Source organism: Melospiza melodia, chromosome 4, assembly GCF_035770615.1.
Source record: "Melospiza melodia melodia isolate bMelMel2 chromosome 4, bMelMel2.pri, whole genome shotgun sequence".
Lineage (NCBI taxonomy): Eukaryota > Metazoa > Chordata > Aves > Passeriformes > Passerellidae > Melospiza > Melospiza melodia.
Window position 1 is genome coordinate 18,933,614 of NC_086197.1, and position 23,935 is coordinate 18,957,548.

The window sequence follows — 23,935 nt, forward strand, 5'->3', positions numbered from 1 at the left end:
GAAGATCACCACCTGCTAATGACATGACAAGAGGACAGATGCACATCTACTAGAGACAGGTCAACCCAGCAGGGCTGGGCCCTAAGGCAAAACACAGTTCATGATGGGATAAACCTAATAACACTGGTGAACCTTGTCTCAACCTGGAGGAGAGGCACACGCTGTTCCCTGTGGAACAGAACAGACCAGTGAGCAAGAATTACCGGATCTGCAGTTTTGACCAGATATTAATTCATCAAAACAACAACAGAAAGTGAGGAAATCTCTGTCAAAACCAGTAATTTAAAAAGTGAAAAAAATAAAAAAGACACAGAGATAAACGGTGGAGGAGAGAGCAGCTCAACTCACGTGTGGTGCAGTCAGGAGAGGGGAGTTGGAGAGCATCGAGGCTGCGCGCGACGCGACCTTGGCCGTGGCCTGGAGCTGCACGGGGCTGGAGGGAGGCAGCGACCGCGCCGGGCTCTGCCCTCCCTCAGAGTCACTGCCGTGGCTGCTCGGAGGGGTGGGAGGCAAGTGCAGGGGATCCACTGCTACAGGGCAACACAGACACAAAGCAACACAAGGGTTAAAGGTGTCCATTCAGACTGCCACCACCACACTGCTCCCAGGACTTGGAGTGTCTGCTGAAAAATGGATCAGGCAGAAGTGGCAACTTGGAAGAGGTTTGGAGCATGCAGGTCTCCAAAGAAGGAATGAAATGCAGCAGCTATCTTTAGGTTTGACAGACAAAACAGGGCTCTGTGCATATGCTCCAGTCACTTCTACCTACACTTCAGCTCCTTCTTCAAATGCTTTGAGGTTCATGTATAATGTAAAGCACAAGTTTCCCTGTTCCTGGGAAACCATATTAACAGAAGGGCTCTGAGCCAGCATACTTTCTCTCCAGAAACAATAGCATTTCCTAACTTTGCCATGGATTAAACAATCTGCCAGTATTTGCAAGGGAAGGGATCACATCCAAGGAGTTACATGATCAGGAAGGAGAGCAAGGCCTCTTAAGGACATGATTTGGCACAGCTGGGGAGTGACTGACAACCCAGTGACAGCAAAGGTTTCAGTGCACTGATGGAGCAGGAGCAGCACAGGCAGCCACCACAGGAACCTCTCTCACAGTGTCTATCCAGGGCCATAAAATAACCTCAGCTGCAGCCAAAAGAACCTGCTCTAGGATTGTCAGCCAAAGTGCTGCTTATGATCAAATGGGGCTGGACCAAGAGAAACAGGGCATGTCTCACCCACTCTGACTAAATGGACAATTTAGCAGATGCTCAAAACAGCCATAACGAAGCCACTCTTTCTCTGAGCTAAATTTACAGCAATTTAATTTTGAAGTAGGAAGATACAGGGCTGATCTGCCACCTTCCACTTCTGTAATGCTTTGTAAATTTGAGTTGAAAAGATCAAATGGGTGGTAAGGGAGGATGGAAGAAAAATAGTCAAAAAAAATTCTACAGTACTCTTTTTATCTCACTGCTCTTGCAGTTGCCAGAAGAAGAAACATATTTAAAAAACAGAAAGGCCCTTAATCCCACAAAATGAGCAAACAAATTACACCTGGGTTGAGATATCCTTTTATCCACTTGCTGCATCATTTGCTTCTCTCCCTGGAGCAGTGCTACTTACTCACAGAAATTAATTCACTAACAGAATATCAAGTGTTTCTAACTGAAATGCAGTTATCTGCTCAGATCTCACACCAAATATTTGGCTCTTCCAAATTTTCATGGCTTTAATTGTGTTTAGCTTTCAGGGTAGGGATCTTTGCTCCTCCTTTCACATTAGAGTGCAAGTACAAAGAGATAATGATTGTTCCTAAAACTAATATGCTACAAACAGATTCACCTAACTTTTGTTTTCATATAAACTCACATCCAGCTTTTGCATCAGAGGTTAACAGTGAAGTTTCTTATATCTTAACTAAGTCTCCTCAAATTGATTTCTTTTCTATCCTAAATAATCCTTACTTGAATAATTCAAGCTTCCTTCAGTACAACTATTGATATCCTTCAGAGAAAAAGGAATAATTTTCTTTGTGATGAAAAAGGGGGGGGAAAAAAAAGAAAGAAAAAAACTTCACATAAAGGATCAGAGAGACTCTGGCTCTTCAATAGCCTGAGTTGAATCCCTATAAAATGTAGCTTCAGCCTAAAATCTGACATAGTGAACAAGAAATCCAAATATTTAATCAGGGTAAAGTACATTTATTGTACTTGCTGGACATCTAGTCCTACATTTTCATTTGGTATTTAACAGACCTTCCTTAGAAGAGAGGTTCAGGAACTGATCCACTTCATGGGGCTCCAATTTAATCTCTGGAAGAACTTTCTGGGTCAGTGGTTTCATCTAGAAAAGAGAAATTAACAGCATGAAAACCTGGAGCACACATCTTAAAGTCTTGATAGAAGGGTACAAGGATTACTTCTCCATAAATGGAGATGTTTCCTCTCCTCCTGCTCTGCCACAGGCAAAGCTTTAACTGTTTCACACAGTTTGCTAAACCAGGCTACAGAGAATATTGCCCTGACTACTCCCACTATGGCTTTTCTTACTGCTATATTTAGCTAAAATAAAAGATTACGCCTCAGAGATGACATTTCAGACTGAAAGTTAACATGTAACCCACTCCAATTACTTCTCTTAGCAACAGAGCTGCTGCTAGGATTTGCTGGACTGCAGGCTCTGTTTGAGCAAGGACAGGAACACCCCTGGGAGTCAGGGAGAGCATCCTAAAGGCCATTGTCATCTGGGAGCAAGAACAAGGTCCAGTCACTGAGCACCATGTTTTGGGACCCAAGCTCCTTCCACAGTGCTGAGGAGCAGGTAAAGAGGCAGTCACTGCTGACTGAAGTTGGGAACACACCTGGCCTGCCCCACTGACCAGGCTGGGCACCAGGCTGCCAAGCTCTGCCCAGAGCCTGTCTGTGTGCTGCAGTGCCAGGCCTGAGGAGGCCAGGCTGGCACACTAGCAGGCTAACTGCAGCCAAAATCTCTCAGTACCCGGTGTAACCAATCCATGCAACAGCAGTGAGCCACCAGCAGGCCCCCATAGTCTGCAAATCACAGCATCCCAAGCTACAGCAGGACTGTGTCCTGGGAACAGCACATTCAAGCCAGGAGAAAATGATGGGAAACCTGGGCTTAGCTTTTTTCAGTTTCTCATAAAATAATTTCTGTTGCACCTATTTCTGATCCACATCCAAGTGGAAAAATTCATTTTCAGCATATATCAACTGCCTCCAGCCTGGACTGACATTGCATGCTGGGGGCTGACAACAGCCATGCTTCTTCCTCTGCTGGCTGGGGAGCCTGGTGAGCCACCAGCTGCTGCAGTTCACTCTCCTTAACCCACCCACAGCCAAACTGAGCTCTTAAGAATGTCCACTGGCTGCTCCAGCTGTGGTGAGAAAGGCATCACAAAGCTCCTTGTGAGGCTGCTGGGTCCGGAAGCAGCAGCAGCCTGAAATGTCAAAGCTTCACAAAAGTAACTTTGCAGGCAAACAGGGAAACTCTCCATCCAAACAAGGAGTCTTGTTCTGCTCAGGGGAAGGCACGGCAGCATTAAAGCAAGGTCTTATTAAAGACACTTAGCTTGTCACAGGCTTCATAGAGCAAGTGGGTTAGGCAGTTCAGGCACAACTGGTTCATTAGAAATTATTCAAATATTTGTAGAAACCCAGGAGCCCCAGGCTTTGGGGCTAGCATAGTTGTATATTCAAACATTAAGAGTTAAAGATGCAGACAACATGCTCTTCCAGCAATAGTGGGACGCCAGCAAACATTAAAAACCCTTAGAACAGACTGCAGTGTGCACCCTGAACTGCCAAGCTCTGGCACCAAGGAGCCCTCACTGGTAATAACAGCCTTAGGAGAAGCTAAGAGTGCAGAGAGAGCAGAGTGTGCAGTACCAGGGCATCTGTGTGGAGCTCAGGCTGTTCCCCCTCCAGCGACGTGGCCGTGACGGTGAGACTGACTGAGGGAGCAAGGCCTGATGTCTCACACAGCCCTGGCTCTGTCTTTATTGCAGCTGGAGTAAACTCTGTAGCCAGACACCATTCCTCATTTTCCAGGTCACCTGCCAGGGAAGGAAATTGGACACCACATGTTTAGACCAGAAACAGAAAGACTACAAATGAAAATAATGTCATTCCTCTTCCAGAGAAGGGAAACAAACACAGAAGACATTTTAGTCTATCAACAAAACTCTGCCCTTACTATTCAGCTTTCGGTCAATGCAGACAACCATGCCATTTCAGGCTGTAACCTAATCCTAGCCCCAGGATACACAGAGGAGCAGCGAGGAAAGACACAGAGCACTAATCACTGTGCATTGCTGAAAGCTGCTAATGCGTAGCAGAACAAGACTAAACAAGCTCTGGGTAAAGCAGCCAGAGAGCCCTGTCCTAAACAGCCAAATGCCTGCTGACTCAGTTCTATTCCTCATTCTAGAGATAGCCTTTAGCCAGACTTCTGCTTCTTCTACTGCTTGCAGGCAGCGAATAGCTCAAATGGTGGGATTATACTCTTTAAAACAAAGTATTTTTCACACCCTTAACTTCATTTTTTCCCCCCAAGGATTCCTTTAGTATGTGCAAAAGAGGATACAGGCTTTGATGATTTCACAGGAGCACCAGTGCCATGGTGATCAGGCTGATTCCCTCCACAGAGCCTCTGGGAAGTGACAGTTCAGGATGGATTTTTGATCTGGCAGCAATGAAACGTGCATCACATGTCAGCAGAATTATCCCCTAACTCCACTTACTGAAAGCTCCCTAGTCAAGAGAAAGACATGCAACTCTTTTCTAGACAAAGCTGAAGGGTTTGCCCAGCATTGTCAAGAACTGGAAGAAGCCTGGCAGGGTAAGTTTAGCTCCCCATTTCCATTCACTGTTTTACTTGCTGAAAAAGGACTTATTTTCCCAGATCTGTGTCGCAGGCATCTTTTCATAAAAATGCTTTCCTTAGGATTTTTGCTCCTGAGAAGCTGAGAGGCCTCAGGAACAAAATGTAAACAATGATTATCTGCTGCTGTGGAATGCAACAGGTGCATCTGTGATTGGTCTCAGAGTTGTTTGTAATTAATGGCCAATCACAGCCCAGCTGGCTCAAGCTCTCTGTCCGAGCCACAAACCTTTATTATCATTTTTTTCTATTCTTAGCTTAGCTAGCCTTCTGATGAAACCTTTTCTTCTATTCTTTTAGTATATTCTTTTAATGTAATATATATATCATAAAATAATAAATCAAGCCTTCTGAAACATGGAGTCAGATCCTCATCTCTTCCCTCATCCTGAGACCCCTGTGAACACCGTCACAGGTCTGAAGTATAATAGAGCACTACTTAGAAAGACTCGACCTTTGAAACAATTCCACAAGGCTCTTAACAACCCCCTTTAAAAATACAAAATAATCAAATGCATTTTTGAAAATTGCAATTCTGCCTTAGAAAACTTCCTTTTCCCAACTGAAAGAGTTTAGTCTTTTCTCTTGCAGGAGAATATCCTATACCAGGGGCACTGCATCCCAGCTGCATGTGGCACAGCCCTCTGCCATGACTGAGCAGTGGTTGTGAGAGGCATATCCATTAAACAGAGCAGCTGGAATCTGAAAGCAAATATACACAAAAGGAAGAAGAGTGATGATCTTTCCTTCAAAGCTTTCTACTGCCTTCAAGCAGATTCTTTACTGCACATAAGAAATTAAAAGAGAGAGCAAAAACACACACTGTAGGGCTGGTAAAAGCAACAGAGCTCTGAATTAACTGGGTGCTGCACCAGCATCCTGGGAGGCAGCCACGGGGCTGTGGCTGTGCCACCAGCACTCTGCAAGGCTGCACAAAACCCTTCATTCACAGCTGAGTGTATGGAGCTGGTGAGATCTCAACAGAGCTCAGCTGCAAACAGGTAACAAAAACAAGAGTGGGCTTACAGCCTGTGTGTCCTTGCTATTAAGACCACACACACACACGCAGAGCACACAGGCACTGGGCAGAAGCTGGGTGCCTGGAGGAAGGGAGGAAAATGTGCATCTCCAGTGCTGGTAATTACTTTGTGGTGGGACCTAACCTCCACCACTGGCAAGGAAGGAGGTAATTTGAGTAAAGACACACCAAGGAATTAAAAATGAAAAATATGTATCCTGTAATCAGAAGCTCAAGAACAGCAAGGCCAGCACTCTGCCAGGTTAACTGCAAGGGCTAAACACCATATTTAAACTTCTGGAGAGCACGCTCCCAAAGCTTCCTGGGAAATGCAAAAATAGAAGTATTTATGGGAAAAAACAGGTAGGCTTGCCTAAATATTAACTCAGGAGAGAGGACATTGCTCTTTTTCAACCCTCCCAGTCACAACACAAAAGCAGCAGCTCCCTCCCAGCTTGCTGTGTATGCACTGTTCAGGTAAAACCTTTAAAGTGGTACCTGCCTGGAAATCCAGAATCCCTTGGCAAATGCAACTTCCAAATGCCTGTTTGGATAACTTGAGTCAAAACTGGCCCCACATCACCTTGGGCAGAGCCTCTCTCCGCTGCCTCTTGCCCCTCTGGGTCAAGCTACCCCTGGGGCAGCACCATTGTGAAGGCTATGGAGAAATTAGAGCTATTAATGAAGCCAGTAATTAGCCCTTATTTTTCTTAAATTTGTATCATCATGAAAGTAGAAGGGAAATCCAGCCATGGGTGACCAGCACAACAGGGCACATCATCTAAGGCTGCACTTTATGATGTTTATCACCTCTAATCCCCAGACTCATCATAAATATTCAGCTGCTCTAAGACAGCAAGATATGCTGGCCTTTGGCTGGTCACTTCACTCCTCTGGAATCCCTCATTTTACTCCTCTGGAAGCCAACTCTGCTGATTAACCTGACATCCCTGCCATCACCACTTAGATCTGCATAAACTGCTCAGAGTTATTGCGGGCTTTAAGCCAGTCTAACCAGTCTGCAGGGTTACAGAGGTTTCCAGGACAGCAACACGCTGCGCTTTGCACTGAGATCATTCTCAACAACTGCATCTGGCACTTCTCTGACAATGCATGGTGACAGCTGTCATTCCAGATGAACAATCCTGAAAGGAAGGGATGGGGACTGCTCAAATCTCACCTTGACACTCTCCTAAATCTCACCTTGATACTCTTCTCCCCCCCATCCTCTCTTCCAAGTTCCGAAGTTACACATTCCCTACCTGGATCAGGGAGTGTTGTGCTACAAGTAACTTTGTTTTGACACATTCTAGCTTCTGAAGTCACCAACAACCCTTCTCTGCTCCAAGGGATTTATTTCCCACTCTCCTTTCTCCTCTTCCTGAGAATAACAGGTTGAAATTATCTGAAAATCGTTCTTAGTTTACTCTTATAATAGTTCCCTAGCATCTTAGTTTACTCTGCCAAGCACTGCACTAGCAGTGGCAACCCTTCTCCCAAAGCCCTTGAGAATGTAACACAAAATGAGAAAAACTTAGGCAAAGAGGGGAAATGGAGCAGGCTAATAGATCAGTGGTCATGCAGAGAGGTATGGCACACCCTCCAAGATAAGAGTATTTCAGAGAATCACGAGAGAGTTTTCACAGAATAATGAGAACAAGAAAGAAGGTGCATGTGAAATACTGGAATGAAAAGGACAACAGGAGATGGCTCAAGAGACCCACTGGAGTAAAAGGTGTCTTCTCCAAACCAAATCAAGCACGATGTGCTGTGGTAAGAGTAAATAACTAGTGTAAAGGAGTTAGAGGTGTTTATGTGTATATTTGACATGATCCATGAGGTACTTGTGAACTCTTGAGCCACAGTCCAAAACAAGAAGCTGAGAGGATGATCTTCATGATGGTATGAATTCTAGACAAACACGAATAGGGCAACACTGCATCCTCAAAGGTGAAACAAAATATGCTGCAACTCATCCAGATATTGAGACAAGACAGCCTAAACATGAGATTTGGCTCTCCAAATGGCTAAGAAAATACACATCCTAAGCATTGTCACTTTGGCCCTCTTGAAAAATCTCTTCTCAGACTTCAAAGCAGTTCACTGTTGAGTAAGTGATCCTGGCTGTCAGTTCCCTCCCCAGCTGAAATTTTCTACAAACCTCAGAACTCCATCATGCAATGACTGTTTAGATGAGTAGCATTCCCCTTTACCTACATTTTCCCAAGTCCATGAATGCTAGGCATTTTGGCACATGGAACATGTAATTTAGGGAGTCCACACAGTACTTGGCAAAATCCCAGCTAACACTCCTACCTGTAATGCCCTACTGCTGGTAAATTGCACAGGTGAACTGAACATTCAGGCTGCAAAGCACCCAAGTATTAAGAAATACCTGTGAATGTTTAGCTCTGTGTCCTTTTGCACATCCAATACACCTAAAAATAGGAATGATTTAATTACATGACCCAACAGTTTCTCTACAGAACCCATGTTTTATCCAACAAGCAGAATGCATGGTGCTTCACTAATTGAGAAGATACTCTATGTTTTGTTCTTTGCACTGGCTCCTGCACAGCCTCACCTCTCCTTTACCAAATACAATCCAAATTTTGTTGCTGCATGGCTATTTAATTTTCTCCTAGGGAAACACTGCACAATCTGAATTAATTTTCACAGTGGAGCTGAAAATTCAAGTGAGACATGGGGTAACTAAGACCAAAAAGTAACTAGTAATTTCAAATGGCCAGCTGGAGACAACTGGAATTGGATTTTTCAGATGATTTAGCCCTGTTACTACACTTGATCAAAATCTAGCATGCTTTCAGGTTGGGCTGTGAGCACCTACCACTGCTGCAAGTTAAACACCAGAGTTTCAACTCAGCCATCCAAAAAACCCATCCATCACAGCCACCCAGGGTTTGTGACACATGCACCTAAGATCTCCTGTGTCCAAGATTAAAATTACATTTCTTCAGAAAGCTATTGTGTGCTTCTTCTGTCATCAAGCCTGTGCCTCTTCTCCTGCAGACTTGTTTAGCACACATCTTCCACTGCACACCTCACACACTGTGATGATGATTGTCAACAGAAATGTGCTCCCCCAAGCACCACAGCTGCAGCTGTAATCACTGTGTGTGATTTAGGCACACGTGAAAAACACACAACCAACAACAGCTGTGGTTTTACATGTCAGAATTAATAGATACCATTATATAAAAAACCTTTTTTATATATCTGTATTTATACACATATTTTAAAAATTCTTCATAGTCTCTTAATAAGACCATGTACAGCTTTCTAGGATATTCATATCTCTCAGAAGAACTGCAAAATTTTGTTTCTCTTCTTGTTCCATGGACATGTTATAGAAAGGCAGGGTAAGCAAAGTGGAAAACAAGGTGAAAAATGCTTACTTCAAGAGTACAGTTCTTCTAATATTAGGAGTTCCCAGAAGGTTTTGCTTTCTTTTTTTATTTCTATCCAACTAATTATTCAATCTTGCCCAACATACCACTTCCTTTCCTGTGAAACAGTAGATCTTCTCCAACACTGACTAAATTCCACCCTTTCTGATAGATGTACAGAAAAACTTACAAAAATAAATAAAATGGTGTCCCTTGCTCCCCACATTCTTTTCAGCACTTTTCATTAGAGTTTACAGAAACACTTATTGTGGATAAGTAAGTTGCATGTGCATTTATTGTTCGTTTTTAAATAAATGAGAGATGCACTCTGCATCTCTCAAGTACAGAGAATCCAAGTACCCAGAAAATCAACCTGACTTTCACCCTTTTTTCCCCTGCAGTAAAAAGTAAGATAGCACCACTATGTAAACAACCCACATGAAGGGTGTATCACTGAACCCAATCTTTGAGGGGGATAAAAGCCCATACCAGCATTACAGATCTCCATCACAGAGAACAGATGCATGCACTGAATAACATTTCAAACCAGTGTGCAAAAAAGACCTCTAGAATCATTAAGGGCTATATCCTTATCTGTATCACCAGAATGAAGAGGCAGCTTTTGCCTCCTTGGTAAAGTTCAAGCAATGATAAATAATAAAGTTCAAGCAATGATAAAGTAACGTGGAGAAAAACAAAACTGAAAATTTAAGGTGACCACAGACTATCAGTCAAAGTTCTCTGCACAGGTATCAGAAAAGTCATCTCTGAACAGGGTAATGCAGGAAGTTCCCTAATGAGTCAAAGTGTTCTCCAGCCAAGTGCACTTAAATAACCTCCCTTTTCAGCTGTGTTACAGATTTGAACAATAGGGTTTCAACTAATTCCTTTTGGCAGGACTTACACTGTCACCATGCACCACAGGCCTGCATGCACAGCCCACCTGGCTTCTGAAATAACCATGTGCAGTCTCAGGCTCAACTCACCACATGTTAATGACACACCTTGGTGCAGAGGGTGCTTAAACTGTACCAAGGGTCCCTGTGTGCAAATCTGGCCTTTGCACAATTCTTCACCTGAATCCTCCCTCTGAGGGGAGTACCTCTATACAGTGGGACCTAGGGGTGTCACCACCACAGAACAGTGCCAGCTGGGAGCCAGCTAACTGCCAAGGGAAAGCACCTCTTGGAAGAGGCTCACAAGTTGTTTTTAGGGAAAATGTCTGCTTGATCTGTCAGAGAAGCACTTCTGCACCATAAGCCCAAAAGGGCTTCTGATGCATACATTTTGGGCATGCTGCTGGACGTGCCACTTGCAGGGAAGGAAGTTCAGCGTCCCCAGCTTTAGAGAAATATGCATTGGAGAAATAACTGCTTCCTTCTCACTGCCCTGGGTTTGGATGGTTCTCAGTGCCCAGCTCTGGGCTCACATAACACTCCCTGTCAGACACAAGCCCTGTTTATTCTGCCTGAAATGCTGAACTCCAACGCCTCTACCTCTCCCCCTCTCCCCTTTGGGAGGTGAGAGCCCACATTCATCCACAAACAGCTCCTCTCACAGATTTTTCAGATGGCATTTCCCCCTCCCGGCGCGCACACGCTCCCACCGCAAATAACGAAACCGGAGCCCTCAGAAGGGCTGTGACAAAAGGGACACTGTTTGACTACCAAACATTGGGGTCCTTTCTAAAGTGCCAGGAAGGGAAAATTCAATAAAGGGGCAAAGATAAGCAGCAGTAATACACAGTAATTACAATGCATAGCAGAAATAGCTTTTTTTGTAACAAATGATCAGCATTCATACCAGCATCCCCTCTTTGACCAGCACGGAGCCCATGTAAAACCCACAGATAATGTGCAACACTATCTAAGTTACTAAGATAGAAACAAAAACATATCACCCTTATATACATGGGAGCCAGGCACAGACTGAGGTGGTAGCTGGATTTACAGCCTTAAAGTTGTATAACATTAAATGTCCTATATAAGATTATGATTTTTTTCTTTTCAGGTATGAGAAAGTTATCCACAGAAGCACTGTGGTCAAGTTAAACCAGTTTTTCTCCTCACACCCCACATAGATGCTGTGAAGGCAGATCTGTATTATGGCCTCAACACACATGAAAATGGACATGATGTTCACAGTACATAACTAAGTGAGCACAAGCTGTCAGTGCAACACTACAGAAAAAATGAGATCACTGGTTTGACAAACAGCAAGACTGGAAGTGGGAGGAGTATTCCTCTAACATGCATCATCAGGGAAACAACTCCTGGGAAATCAGTTCCTGTCGTCACTTGACAAAGAGTTTGAAAAAGAAATTGCCAAGGTCCCTGTATTGAGAAAGGCACAGCAATAGGTGAAGGTCCAGAAGATTCCACCCAGGGGGAAACACCAAGGAAGTGCAGTTCATTCAGACTGTATCCAAGCAGCAGTCAAGAGAGAACTTAATCACAGCCTACAAACACCTAGGAAAAGAAGTTTCAGAGAGCAGATGGCTCTGTAAAAGAAACAAAGGCTATAATGAGATCTCATCTGTGTGGAACTGGAGGCCAGACTGCAAATAAAGCTGACAATTAACAGTAACCATAAGTAAACGCCCACCTCTAAATCAAAACTAGCATTTTTCAGACATGCTGCTGCTCAAGTAGGAGTTACAGGGTTGATGCAGAGTGATCTGTTGAGACTGCGGACCCTGGATATACAGAAATTCAAAAATCTTCTCATACTCTGGTATGAATTTAGTTGTACTCATACAGAGTAATGCTTTCAGGCACATGGTGTGATTCTTGGGGTGTCCTGTGCAGGGCCAGGAACTGGACTTGATGGTCCTGATGGGTTCCTTCCAACACAGAGTATTCTATGTTTCTATGACTTTAACACTGCAGATGGTGACAAGGATTGACTGCTACCTTTCCACATAAAAATCAATACAAACACAGACCACTCCCACTAAATGGCTTTCTCATTTCCTAAATAAACACACAAAAGAAAAAAAAATGACACAGAAAACAAGTTGCAGGAATATGCTCTAAAAAATTACCAGTATGGTTTTGACAATAACTTTTGAAAGCATAAGTGAATTTCTTCTTTCATTTCTGTTTTCTTTAAAGTCAGGGCAGCAGCGATTCCCATTTTCATTGTTCACATTACATCAATTCAGTATTTGGACAAAAACAGGCAGTAGCAGGGCATTTTACCTCTCTATATATAGAAAATAAATTATGATATGTAATACAACGTAATACAAATAATAAAACTCTTATGACTCACATATACACATATATATTAAATGTGTGCATATACATGGACACAAAAAACCACATGAACACCAACCTGGGCCTCAAGCCCAGAGGTGCCTCTATGCAGAAACAGCACATGACACTGATTACTGCTTGTGACCTCCATACCTAAGCAAGGGTTTTTCATAGCCCTGCCTGAGATGAGGGATGGATTTATTGTTGAAGGGAGAAAAGTGGGAGCCATGGTGTTGGGGGTTTTGTTTGGTTCGTTTGGGTTTCTTATTTGTTTGCGTTTTTCTTTTCCAAACCACGTATGGAGATGGACTTGAAGTTTAAAAGTTGAAAAAGAAAATTCGAGTTTTAAAAGCACATTACAGAAAATCATAACCTCAGCAGTAAAAAACCCAGTAACAATACAGGTTACAGTCTGGGGCCAGCCCCAGTTTTGGCACAGCTAGGAGTAAAACACAAACACACCATTTCAGCAATCAGTCTGTCAAACCTTCAGCCAAGACAAGCCTCTTCAAATCCAAAAGTAACTTCAAAGCATTCCTGAGCAGGAAAGCACCAACAGGAGGGGCAGGTAGGGACCCAGACCAGCCCCAAAAGCAGAGCCCTGCAGGGACTGGGGAAGGAATGCACCCAGCAACTTGGGCACAATCTGAGACACAGCATCCAAGTGAATAGCCAGCTGCCCATTGGCTCTGCCCTGCCAGGCTCACAAAGTGGAAAACACCAGGAAAATCAAACACACATCCACCACAACACACCCCCAGCACTTGAACTGGTCTCAGAGGATGAGGAGCCCCAAAGAGATGCTGCAGGCTCTGTCACGCATGCATCTCACATGCCCAAAACAAGGGACAGCCACAGCCCCAAAGTCTGTGCCCACAGCTAACAAGATCAAGCACAGGAGGGCAGGGAAAGGGCCTACACTCTTGAGCCTGTTAGTCACAAGAATAACCATAGTGCCTGCTGAAACTTGGGTCTTGCCTTGCTCCTGGCTGTCTGACCCACAGCCCTCTCTTTCTAAAAGGCTACAGAGACTGCAAAACTCAAGACAAACCTGCCCCAACCACAATAGAAAATCAGGCTTCTTTCTTTGCTTCTTTACAGCAGTCAAAAATTACTCTGTGCCTCAAAAGGCTGCAATGAGATCTCCCTTACCAATCAGCCCTATTCCCAGTCTGCCCTCCCAGCTTCTTCATGTCCTTTCAAGAGCATTTTCCACTCCACAGCTACCCACTGTCCTTCTCCACAGACACTCTGCAGTTATTTCAGAAATCCCAGGGCCCAAACTTAGAAGGCAGAAACCTGGTGGGAGAGAGGTGGCAGTGCAGCTGGTGTGGACAGTTTGTACACAGGACACAGCCTCCTTTTTCATGCTGCAGCATGAAGCCCTCCCCATATGCCTTATTCATCACTTCAGGCAAACAAAAGTGATCAGCCAGCTGCAAGCAGGCAAGTCAAGCCTAGAAATCTCTCTCTCTCCAGTATCTTTAAAACTTTTTATGCAAAGGTTTTAAAGTAGTAATTTTAGTATCTTTTATGCAAAACTGAATCTAAGAATAGATTCTTATCATGGGAAGAAACCAAATAATGTATTAAATGCCAGATGTCTTGTACACATGTGCTTTAAAACTGATACCTTCAGAGAGCCCACACTAGCAACAGGCTGCAAGTATTCAAAAAAGTCATTCTGTACAAAGCTGGGGAAATGGCCTCAATACAGTGAGGTCAGAAGAGAAAGTGGGGAAAGCCAGTGTTTGGACCTTGACTTTATGGACACACACCTTGAACTTAACAGGACTTCTTGGAAAAGTTAAACCCAAACTTATGAGTTTCCTAAGTTTTACAGTTCTAGCTCTTTTTAGAAAAACTTTACATAAAATTTACAATTACAGGAATAGGTCAATTCAGCAGCTGCAGAAATTACGGTAATGGCCGAGCAGAGGCCAGCAAGAAACAGCTCCCAGCAGAAATTACTCATTCCCCTGCAGGAGTGGGCAGGAAAATGGAATCAGAGCAACCAATCACTCCACCATAATGGCTGAAATGAAACATTAAATAACATTGGCTGAGAGGAAACACTAAATAACATTTTAAACAAGGTGGTGGAAGACTTGGGGCAGGGGGGGTGTTGCTCTGTTCTTTTAAAGTTTTTCTAAGCTTTTTGATGTTTACATTTTTTAATGGAAGTTCTCATGCACTTTTCATGTAGATTATGATTGTTTTGCATTCCTTTCTGGAGAAGAGAATTGATGGACTGTTGTTTTGACCAGTGTGGCTGGAGAGGTAGCAATTTCATCCTCTAATCCTTGGTTACTTTTAGAATTCTAAAAATATTGAACTCCAGAAATGAACGTGCCTTTTTTGCCTTAAACATCTCAGCATGTGAGTGTCGCTCATTTCATGTCCTATTGCAACAGGGGGGGAAACAAAAGATGGAAACATACACCATAAGGCTTAAACCCATGTACTGAACAAGGCTGGCCTTTTTCTCAGCCTACCTTCATGCTGAAGCTGAAAAACCATCCCTCACCAGGGAAAAATCATGAAAACACTGCAAGACCTCACCAATTTGCCCATTGGGATGGGTATTTGGAAAACGCAAATTTTGGGGATATTCCATATATGTCTCAGCTCCTGCCACTCCACAAAAGCCCTCCCAGCTCCCCAGCAGCAGAGGATTGGAGCATTCAGACCTCCCCCTCCACACTCTGAATTTCTGGTCCCCAAAAGGTCACTGCTGCCCCCAGTATCTGTGCCCTTACCCCACCCAGGGGACTGGCCTCCACTGGAGTTATCAGGAGCACTGTGTACCTTCACTGTCTAACAACAGAGATGCTTTCAAGCCCCACTGTCAAGCCCTGCAGTACTGCCATCCACAAAATCCTCTTTTCCTTCTCTCACAGATTCAAGGAATGGAAAATCATCAGGGTGATGCTTTTGAATATCTATCAGACAGCCAGGTTCACGCTAATACTGCAATTTCCTTAAGTAATTCTCTGAGCTTCACTCTTTTGAAGTCAACAGGTGCAGAAAACTCATGAGCATGATTCTGGGGTTAGGATTAAATAAAATCCCAAACACCAAGAACAACTCCTCCTCCCCTCTTATGAAACACTCTGCAGAGTGAACATAAGATGAAATGTTTTCCATTCATTTTCTATTTTTAAACCCACTTGTTAATGTTTCTTGGCTTTTTAAAACATCATTTGACTACAGCTCTATTACAGTGGTCTCAGCAGTATGAATTTCTTCAGGAATTTTCCCCAAAGGAAACTCCCCTCACTTTTAGCCTAATTTGAAACCTCTCCCTAACTTAACTTCCAGAAAAGCTTCGTTTCTGATGGTCCTTGTGCTTGCTTTCCCTTCCACAATTAATATCTCCTGTGTGTGTTAATTTAAAAATATTCCAATAAAACAGCTAGGAAATAGAAAAATTGAAAACTTTCTGTAGATTGTATTTCCCAATTATTTCCAAAAATCCTGTCTCACATTGAAAAATCCTTCTCACAGGTTTTATTAGCTGTCCTCTTGTCAAATCTCTAAAAGATTTCATCTTGCTCCAACCAAACATTTTGGACTATAAAACTGTCTGCCTTTGAAGACCTGTCTGGGGGATCTTCACAAACAGTTTAGCTGGTCAATGCTTAGCCAAAACCACTAATCTCTCTCCCTTTTATTCTAATGCAGCTTAATACTCCACTGATTTGTACTGTAAAGCTAATTGTGAAGATAAACCAATTTTTAGGAGTCAAAGTCTGGCATGGTAATTATTCCTTGTAGTTACCAGATACTCATGGTCTTGCTCCTCCACCAACCAATTCACACCAGAACAAGGTTGGATCTCCTCCTCCCACCATTCTTGCCTTTCCCCTTTTTCTCCTCCAGATGTTCATAACTGCTGAACTACAGGTAGCTGTTAAAAATGCTATGGGTTTTCATCAATTTCTATGCATCACCATTTTCCACAGCCACAGTTGCACCAGGAGCATTTCATTACTGCATCATCACAACAAAAGAACAGGGACTCAGTGTGCTGTACCTTCATTGAAGTTGTCATCAGTGGAGATGTGGGTCAGGGGAGACTGGGGTCGGGAGTCCCCACAGAGGGAATAGCTGTGCTCAGCCTGGATGAGGGGTGCTGGCGATGCTGGAGACAGTTCCACCTCCATGATTTCATTCTTCTCAGACAAGAAGGGATCATTCAACAGCTGGCCTAGGACATCAGGTGAAAATTCATCCAGGAACTCTGTGAAGTGCTGTGGAGACAAAAAAGCAGGGGAAAGTTTATCTCCTTGCCTGTCTGTCATGCCAACCCCAGGGGGGAACAGATGAGAACAATTCTGTATGTGCCCTGGTCATCCGTGCCAGTCAGCAGCAGGATCTACCAGCCCTGTCTAACAACCTCCTCCTCCAACCACTGCTTCAAGCTGAAGAGCTACAGCTAGAACAAAAGTCCTCTCAGAGGCATGCATTGCAACAGAAGAGGCTCTCATTGAAGTGCAACAAAAATGGAAGCATGGTACTCATGTCCTGAAGCAGTCTCCTCCTGCCACCACAAAGGTACTCACTACAGTGCACCACACTGGAAAAAATGGGAAAGCACATCTCCCTCAGAGTGAAAGATCCTGCAGGATCTATCACCAGAACATATTGTCTGTGGAATAGAATGTAGGGGGTTAATGTTCACTGAAGCACAGAAGAAAAATGAAACACATTCCAGCACAGACTGACACCACATATGACTGGTTTAGCTGTGCAGAACATGCCGTGTGCTCCAGGAAAACGGGTCCATGCACATCCACAGCCAAGCAATTAACACATTTGCTACAAAATGAGTTTCCTGGTTGATTTATGTATCTATTTTAGAAGTAGCATTCCACCTAGAGCCCATATCCAGCTTCTAGGCCCCAGAGCTAAAGCTCCTGACAGCCAGTACTAATTACCACTTTGTCTATTGCACTGAACTCCTTACACCAGCAGCACGTTAGATCTGTATGCAGCAGAGTAATTCCATGTTTGTTTATTATTCAAAATGAATACAAACCAAACCTTGCAATCTATTTCCTCCAAACTCCAATGCAGTTCCCATCAATAACCAAAAACTGTCTCTTCATCTTCTTTCCAATGTCAGAAAACTATATCTTTGACAGATGAAAAATCTGCACAGCAACAAATCATTCCTGTTCATCTCACTGACAACAAAGAATTCTATTTTTAGATAAAAATACTTGCACAGTGAATTGTAATGAGATTTTCTGAACAATGAGCCATTATCTACCATCTTATATAGGAATCTTTGTCAGCTCAGGCATGATACTATAAAAGTCCAAGTTTGTTTGATCTGTTTAGTTTTTGCAAGCAGTATTGATCTTGGCTCTTCATCATGCTCTCTCCTGCAGAAACAAACACTGAAATTCAAGATTCAGCTTCCTGTAGGCTAAATTGAGAATTAAACAAGTCAATATTGTGCAAACCCACAAGGGAAGCAGTGTGCTCACACCCTCACATTTCACAGCTCCAGCAGCACCTGTGGCCTTGAAGCCTCATGCTGAAAACCCTGAGCACAGCTGGCTCTCACAGAGCTCCTGGATGTTCAAGCACCTCCTCCAAATGCTAACTGTGCCTTTTCTCAAAATCACTAAGTCTTGAGTCAATTCTGACCGACAATGAGGAAAAGAAAATATTGACTGAATACAAGGCAATAAACAGAGGACCACAGCTGCTATGCTGGAGTAACAAACCAGATCAAGAAAAGCCTTTACAAATGGCAAAACAGATTTGTAGCTCATATTTACTTACTGTAAGTCATAACACTAATAAACTCTTAGAGGACCATGACCACCTTAGAAGCCTCATTTATTTTAATTTTCATCCCCAAGGACTCACTAGCACTTCACAACCAGGTGCTTCCCCATAAGGATATAAACTACAACACCCCACTATGCAAACAGAAAAGAAAAAGGATGCACAAGAGTAGCTGAACATCCTGATACATCAATAAAGACACTGAATAAAACAGGGCAGGCAGCCATTAACGTGTAAAAAAGACACAGAAACAACTCCCCATCCATAAAAGAAGTCAATGATGAACCTATAAAAAAGCAGTGCCTTTCTTAGGGACAATGCTTTTCCCCCCAGTCTACACATTTCTTTTCATTTGGAGCAATGCAAGAGTCAATTATATTTGTTTACATATTTTCCTATAGCTGGAGCATTTCCTTCTTTCTAATTCTTGCATGCATTACTCTGACTGATGAGTAGCAGATGCTGGAATATGGCTGCTGCAGTATTTGTACCATGGTTCCACATGCAGCTGCTTCACCACCAGCATCATCCAATTTCGGGATGTCATCCTTGAAAACACCATACCTATGTGTTGACTTAGTCTGACTATTTAGATGTTATAACTTAACAGACTCAGATTAAAGAAACATGGTCACAGGCTACTCAGCTATTTCTGGCAAATTCACAAATAGTGATTTTTATTAGCCTTCTGCCTATTACTACTTTGATATGGAATAAAATCTTATCAAATCTTATTTTACTTTTCCATTTGACTGAAGTTAGGCCCATCAGATTTTATTTATTTTTTCTCCTTTCTGAATGGGGAATTTTACTCAAACCACTTCAGGAAAAGCCAAGGAGGAAACAAACATTCAACTTCAGAAAACCAGAGAGAAAGAGGACCTCAGGGTGGGGAAGGATGTTAAACACATTTGTCAATATTTGTGCTTTCTCCTTTTCACATGCAGCTGCAAAGCAGCAAGCTGTGAGCAAGAAAAGAATATGCATTTATAATAGAATTATCTGAGAGCAAATAAATGGCTGGTTTCTAAAATGATTTTTTAGTTTCATTATAAGGATCAAGTTTATTTTTAATGGTCTGTGATGTAACATTGTACACTGGCCAATAGAGACTGCCACAGGTCAGACTGTGCAGCTATGGAACTCATCAAACAGACAATTTTAGGGATGTGGACTTCCCTGATTTAAAAAAATCATGGGCTCCTTGATTTACAGGAATTTTTCACATGTTAAACACTTCTCTACTACAGTGAAGGCTTAAAGCTAGATCACTTTTTGTCCCAAATAAAACAATTGTCTCATTGAATGTTTGCTTAGAGAACTAAAGAAGAAAAGGCATCTGAGCAGCAGCTAAAGCAGAAACCACCCAGGGGGCAGCCAGACCTCCTGCTCCCCAAAACTTCCACCTCCACCTAAGCTGTTCCTTCTCTTTTCAAAGCACATTCTCCCACTGCCACCCCTTCTCCTCCTCCTCTCTCTGTTTCCACATGCACCTCAACCACTTCCATAGCTGGAAAGCCCCAGAATAACCAACCCTCAATTTTGACACAGTAGCAACCTCTCCTGTGCTCAGGAACACAAAAGGGCAATTTGGGAAGGAAACTGAGACTTTGACCCTTAGAACTTGTATATAAATTTGCTTGCAAAAGAAAGAAATTATTTGTCTACAGCTTTCAGCTGTGCATCTTTGACCCAGAGAGTTCACCTTTACAAAAATTTAAAAAACAGAGGAAAGAGCACTTGCACTGAGAATCTGCCTTTTGTTTTTCTTCTTTTCCCTTTTTGTTGTTAATACCTCTGTAGACAGCTCAGCTGCCAGATTCCTGCTATCCTCACACCCCACTGGCAGCCCCAGCACTAATTGCAGACATGTGTTAGTACAAGGAGTCTGTTTGAATTATTAAACTGTTCTCACCACATAGCAAAGAGATGTGTTCAGCCAGGATTTTAACCTCAGTAAAAAGTCAGGGATTTAGGACAGATGTAACCTTATCTTCCACCTCCCTTTCCCCCAGAACCCCGAAAAGAAAAACAAAACAGCAGCACTCCTGTTTACACACAGGAAGGAAAGGCAGCCCTGAGGAGTTTCAGCACTCATCTGCCTGATGAGCTATGGCTACATCCTGGGTGTTTTTGGGAACACAAACACCTCCAGCCATGCTGCTGCAGTGAGCAAACACAGGAAAGCTCCCACATCCGGGTGCACAGGGGATTTTGGTGCAGCTCTTGGAAAGGAGCATTTGGCTGCGCACCAGCTGTGCCGCGGGCAGCAGCTCTGCACAGCATCTGCCCCTTCCTGCCACACAAAGGCCCTTTTCTCCAGCTGCCTCAGGCACCAGGGGCTTTTTCACTTCTTGTCTGATCAAATGAAGGTCTGTGAAGCAAAGCACTCAGGTTTTGCAAGGTGCATGGCAGCGCTGGCTTCTCCTCCAGCTGACCTGAAGCCAGATGAGAGCAGCACTAGCCCAGTTGGTTGTTCGAAGATGATGTTACCATGCCTAAAATTGAAGTCATCTTCAGAAAACTGACTTTCTAAGAACTCATTAAAAGAGGAATGCAGAGAAGTCAAGAGCCCAAAATGACGTTTCCCAATTATATTTAATTTTTTAAGCAAGTAGCAGGCTTTGCTGAGCCTGGAAAATGCACTGCATCAGCTGCAAGTGTCACACACCAGCTGTAGGAGCACAATCCCACCTTTTCCAGCAGAGCCATGCCAGAGGGGAGCTGCAGTGACAGCACCTTTTGCACACTGCAAAACAAGCCCAGCTCTCCCAGCAGACCAGGGCAGGGCAACCATGCAACATGCCATGGTTATAAACACCCATAAATTCAAGATATCACCCTCCTGGGAGTTAGTGGCTCCCTCCTGTGTCACCCCAAAATCTCCCCATCCTGAAGGGATCTGTCACCCCCCAGGTACACAACAGCCACTCATAAAAAAAAATCTCACCATTCACCTGTAGGTACAAAAAGCCTGGGTTTTATGTCTTTATTATACTGTAAAATCATGTAATGCCTACTCAGTAACTACACTGAAATTCCCTCATTTGGGGGAGAATATGAAGACCACAAAACTGGTATTTGAAACCAGCAATGAGTTCCACTGTAAGAGCAGACACAATTGTTTGGACTCTCACACCAGCATTTACTCACTTTAAACACTAAAAAAAAAAAAAACATGGAGAGATTTAAAAAAATCCACTAAGTGAATAACATACAGCTTGTGTCATAAGCAAAACAAATGCCAGGAAATTCAGAGCTAATAGATTTACATGGTAATTAAATCTGCACATCTTCCCAACTTGCTCAGGTTACACAGTTGGAAATGCTGAAGTTCATGCTGAGCAAATCTTATAATCCATCCCATTATGTACACATGTATGCACACATTTCCACTGCAAACACTCAAATATTTCCACCCCACAACCAGCAAAGCAGACGTGCATTTTTTTAACTTATCAGGGGGATTTTCCAAGAACCATGCTTACTCCTTTGCCTGCCTTCCAAAATATTCTTTCACTTTTTTCTTTAACAACTCCCATCAAAAAAATATCTTGTATTTAAAAAGATAACTAAAACCTAAATGAAACTCTTAGAGAGGACTAAATATGGGTTAAAAGAAAGAAAGACAAAAATCAAAGAAAGAAAGAAAGAAGCCCTTGTGCAGCAGAGGCAAGGGTGAGAAACAACCCTCAAGTTCAGCCCTTTAAGTCCACTGTCTGCAAGAAGAGAAAAGGATGCTATTGCTCCTTCCCAGCCCAAGCCTCTTGGGAGTCATGCAAAACAGGAAAATCCTTCTCACACTCCCTTGCCCTTCTCCCAGTGCACAGCTCTTGGGTTTTTTCACCAGGCTGGGTGCATGTTTTGCTGTTTCCCACCCCCTTCCCAAGAAGCCAAAGCCAGAGGAGTGAGTCACTGGGGCAAGAGCAGTGAGTCAGTGAGCTGGAATCCCTTCAAGAAGGCTCCCCCATGTGAGTCCCTGACTGAGACCTCACAGTACATTACTAATTCTGTGTTGCAAGTAAGCATTTGGATTAGGCTCTCAGGTCAGATGCAGCTGTTTTTTCCTCTCAGCTCTTTCCCCACCCCCCCAATGCCTTATAATTTTTACCAGCTTGAGCAGCAGAAGCACAGAACACTGAACCTCTCCATTATTTGTCTCCATGCCCTTCCCCTGACCCAGTGAGCAGCAGGGTCACAGTTCCTTAGCCCAGTGACTGCAGAGCTGCAGGACAGGCCTGACTGACCCATCTGCATCTCACAAGCCACCAAGAGTAGGGACAAGCCTCTCCTTGCCACCTCCAGCCAGCGTGGCTCACACCACACAGGGAGGGGAGCTCAGCTTACAAAACTTACCCCCTGGGGTCTCCAATGATTTTTAGCACCCACACAAGATACCTAAAGGGACCAGTTATGTATTAAAAGCTGTGTGGTGAAGAAAGGTATGTTTGGTTGGTTTGTTTGGGTTTTTTTTTCCCCATGCTCCAGCCATACAGCATCAGTCAAATATTATTTGCTGTGAGATAATATTAATTTGCTTGGTTACACCCCAGCTACACCTCCAGGCTCTATGGAAGGAACTTGGATTGACTGCAAGTTTCACATCAAACTAGTGTCTTCCGTGGAACTCACAGGGTTAAGCCAAAAAATAAACAGTGAAGAAAGTTTTCAGATTGCATACAAATTTTACAATTCATTGGTGGACATTTATGGCCCTCTTTGCTGCCCAAGAGCTCAGCAGCAGGGATAACACATTTTGCTCTTGCACAGCTGGTTCAACTTAAAGCCATTTTTAAAAGAACATGGTTGCTCCAGTTCCTTCTTGAGAGGAGATAGATCTTAACACTATAGGAGAGTTTTACACCACTTGGGCACACTGCACTTGGCTTCACTTAACATCTTCCCTCAACATGGAAATGGGAGGGGATGAAAGCAAAGAAAATACATCTCAGGCCCCCTGCAACAGCATCCCTTGTTGATGGGTACAGATGAGCCCTTTGTAAAGGGCACAGCCAGCACAGTTCCTGTATTTTAAACAGAATCCGCTAGTCCTGCATGCATCTTAGAGATCACAGGATATCTCAAGTTGGAAAGAACCCATAAAGATCATCAAGTCCAACTCCCAGCAGACTTAGAATTATATCAGGAAGCAGGAAAAGATAACCACTAATACTGCTAGGGAACCTCAGAAAAATCATAATTTCACGTCTAGGTTCCCATTAGTGCAGGGGACCTCCTGCAGAACACAGATGCTTTCCAGTTCAGATGTTTCATGTTTCAAGTGTTCTCAGCAGCCTCCTCCCTGAGGACCAAATTAGTATCTTCCAAAGGAGGATCTTTCACTAGTCTGACTGGTGTAGGTAGGAAAAACTTCTGCTCTATCAGCAGTGCTTGCTAGTCCTGACTGACAAGACACTTGACATTTAAAATAAAAATCCTGATGCTTTCCTTCAAAAGTGTTTCTTCTTTAATGGTTGCAAAGTTTAAATGGCAGGGTTCCAGCCTGCAGGAGCCATCATTCCTTCTTCTTCCTAATGCTGGCTGCAAACCTA

General features: G+C 43.4%; 1 protein-coding gene across 2 annotated transcripts in view; it reads right to left on the reverse strand.

Annotated features, from left to right (window-relative positions):
• The window catches only part of CREB3L2 (cAMP responsive element binding protein 3 like 2), a 76,585-nt gene that overhangs the window by 19,828 nt on the left and 32,822 nt on the right, over positions 1 to 23,935 (reverse strand). The window contains exons 2-5 of one of the 2 annotated variants that reach the window (XM_063154107.1): positions 16,618 to 16,834; positions 3,906 to 4,072; positions 2,256 to 2,343; positions 349 to 527 (exon numbers count right to left, since the gene is read on the reverse strand). In XM_063154107.1, the coding sequence (XP_063010177.1) occupies positions 349 to 527; positions 2,256 to 2,343; positions 3,906 to 4,072; positions 16,618 to 16,834 (651 nt within the window). Of the gene's footprint in view, positions 1 to 348; positions 531 to 2,255; positions 2,344 to 3,905; positions 4,073 to 16,617; positions 16,835 to 23,935 lie in introns of both variants that reach the window. The other variant, XM_063154106.1, reaches the window with a different exon arrangement.